Source organism: Vicia villosa, linkage group LG4 (assembly GCF_029867415.1).
Source record: "Vicia villosa cultivar HV-30 ecotype Madison, WI linkage group LG4, Vvil1.0, whole genome shotgun sequence".
Taxonomy (NCBI): domain Eukaryota; kingdom Viridiplantae; phylum Streptophyta; class Magnoliopsida; order Fabales; family Fabaceae; genus Vicia; species Vicia villosa.
Window position 1 is genome coordinate 584351 of NC_081183.1, and position 2925 is coordinate 587275.

Sequence of the window (2925 nt, forward strand, 5' to 3'; positions counted from 1 at the left end):
CATTTTATAAGAGGCTTGTGATTCCTTCGGCTGCAAGAATAAAGAGAAAAGGGGAAAGAGGATTCCCTTGACGAAGGCCGCTCTTAGCTTGAAAGTCACCGGTTAGACTACTATTTATCATAACCGGAAAAAAATGAGGAAACACCAGCCTTAATCCAATTTAACCATTTTGTAACAAATTTCATCCTTTTCAAGTTATATACAGAAGATAATCCCAAAAAACGAAATCAAAGGTCTTTTCAAAATCAACTTTAAAAAGAAAAAGACATTTGTTGTTTCTCTTAGTGTAATCAACAACTTCATTTAAGACTAACACACCATCAAGGAGGTCACTGTTAGAAACAAAAGCATATTGGTTACTAAAAAAGTAGCCTACACAAACAAAAAAAGTGTTTTTTTAACCAAAATGCTTTTGTTTTTTTAACTTAATTTTGGTTTTTTATTTAATAACTAAGAAATAAATATAATTTTAATAAAAGATATATTTTAGAAATAGTAAATGTAAAATATTTATTTTTGCTTAATATTAGTTCCAGAAGAAGACTACATCCCTTGTGGCCGTTATTTTCTCAGTGGTAGTTTTATTATTTGTTTCCAATCCGTTTTTCTAGGAATTAAATCTGTTAGGTGAGAATTCTGCTCCATGATTCCTGCATCCACTCAGTGTGTGGCTTATAAGTGAAATTATTTTCTTCTTTTGTTTCTGTTTGGTTATTGATTAATTAGGGTTACATTGCATATTACAAGCAAAGTTCAGTTTCTTCAATGGCTGCCACAAAGCATCTACCAGATGATATTGTCTTCATCATTCTATCAAAACTTCCTATTAAATCATTTAAACGATTTGAATGTGTGCGTAAATCATGGTCTCTCTTGATTGAAAACACTGATTTCATGAACATGTTCCGCGACAATTTTTTATCTAACTTGCATTGTTGTTCTTATTATGACCAAGCATCTCTCTTCATGCTGGTTCATGGACGTCATGACGAATTTTTCTATTCTTTTTCAGGAGAAAAGTTGGAGAGTAAAGTCAGATTAGATATATCAAATCCATTTGTAAACCAAGAGGAAGAGGTTTTCGTCGGAGATATTTCTATTTTTGGTTTTGGTAGTATTAATGGCACATTTTGTCTCTCTGGATATGGATCTCACAAAATTGTATTATGGAATCCAAGTAGAGACGAATTCAACCGCATTCCTCCTAGTCCGGCTGAGTCCATTCTCCCCGAGGCTGCTAGGGGTATTTGTGATGTCACGCCTTATATTCATGGATTTGGTTATGATCATAGTACATGTGATTATAAGGTCATTCGTTGTGTATTCTTTGTCGGTAGACATGAAGAAGAATGGGATTATGTGCCGGAAGGAGATGTATTTGGGGATACATGTTTAGACCCGGTATGGGAGATATATAGCTTGAAAAGTAATTCCTGGAGAAAACTTGATCTTGACATACCGCAATCTGTTATGGGAACTGAGGACGCGCGACTCTACATGGATGGAGTGTGTCATTGGCTGTGTCAATATCATAGTCCACTTGCACCGTGTTTGGTATCATTTGACGTAAGCAGTGAAGAGTTTTTTGTAACATCAATACCGGATGATTGTTTTGTTGTTGGAGCATCATATGTATACTTGGCGATGTTAAATGGATACATAGCATCTTTCCGGGAGACAAGAGGTATTTTTCACATATCAATATTGGGTGAACTCGGTAGAAAAGAATCATGGATCACACTCTTTGTTGTTGGACCATTGTCTGTTCTAAGTTCTATTGGAGTGGGGACCAAGGGAGAAATATTCTTCCGGACTAAAGATCGAAGAGTTGCTTTGTATGATTTGCGTACCCAAATGATTGAGAAGCTTGATTATGAAGAAGAGGCCTGTAGTTTTCCTAGTCGGGTAATAGTTTACAAGGAAGGTTAAATCACAAATGAAATCTGATGGGAGTAAAGTAGCAGAATTAATTTTTGTTTAGTATTCTAGATATAAATTTTTTATTTAAAATATTTATTATAATTTACCTAGTAATATTTATTTATTGAAAGAGAGGAGATATGGTTTATGTTATTTCATTCCGTTAGCTATATGAGTAATTCAGTATTAATATTAGACATGGTTCTTTATTTTATGTCTTTTATATCAATTTCTCAAAATCATTGAGGCTAACCATAGATCTGATAGATCTTGAATTTTAATAAAAGTTGATGAGCAGGAGTCGAAGCATGACTCCTAAGCAAACCTTAACCAAGAGTATGAGTAGTATTACTCCCAAGCATTAGCTAAGTCTAGACAGAAGCATCAGCACATGTTCTGAGCTTTGGATTTTCTAAAAAAGGTTAATGATAATCTGATAGGAAGTTATTCCTACCAAACTAATAATCTAGGGTTTCTACTAGAAAAGGGGAAGAACACTAAAATGAGTAAATAAAATAAAAGATAAACATAAACTTTGATTTCTTTTGATTCCTTTCCAATGTGTCTAGAGACTACATTATATAACACTAATAATAGATCCTAAATCTAAAAGCCCATATACTACTAAGAGCCCATAACAATACAAAATAACTAATAATATGAATAACTTACTAAATTATTATTCTAACTTAATTTAACTCATAATTCACTCTCTATCATTGCCGCCCGGTTCACATTGAACCTTGTCCTCAAGGTTCAGTCATAAAAGTTGGATGCTTGAGTAAATCGCCTGGATCCCACTGCTTGGAAAAGGTGCATTTTAAGCAACTAAAAACGGGAGAAACCTCTGTCACATACAAAGCTGCAACAGCAGGGCCTAAGCCCAAACCAGTCTCAACAATTAGCCTTCCTAAAAGCATTCCAAACGCACTCATTGAAGCACCAATTATCAGTGGCAATTCACACAACTGGAAAGCCCTGCGTCGCCCCAACCCAGCAGCAATC

General features: G+C 34.6%; 1 protein-coding gene across 1 annotated transcript; it reads left to right on the plus strand.

The window, feature by feature from the left end:
* The first annotated feature begins 765 nt into the window (after positions 1 to 765).
* On the plus strand, positions 766 to 1945 carry LOC131594495 (F-box/kelch-repeat protein At3g06240-like). The gene has a single exon (XM_058866645.1). It carries the CDS (start codon positions 766 to 768, stop codon positions 1927 to 1929), a length of 1164 nt encoding a protein of 387 aa, XP_058722628.1. The 3' UTR covers positions 1930 to 1945.
* The last annotated feature ends 980 nt before the right edge of the window (positions 1946 to 2925 follow it).

Excerpts from the sequence above, each read along its gene's own strand:
- LOC131594495 (XM_058866645.1), top strand. The coding sequence starts at position 766 with ATGGCTGCCACAAAGCATCTACCAGATGATATTGTCTTCATCATTCTA.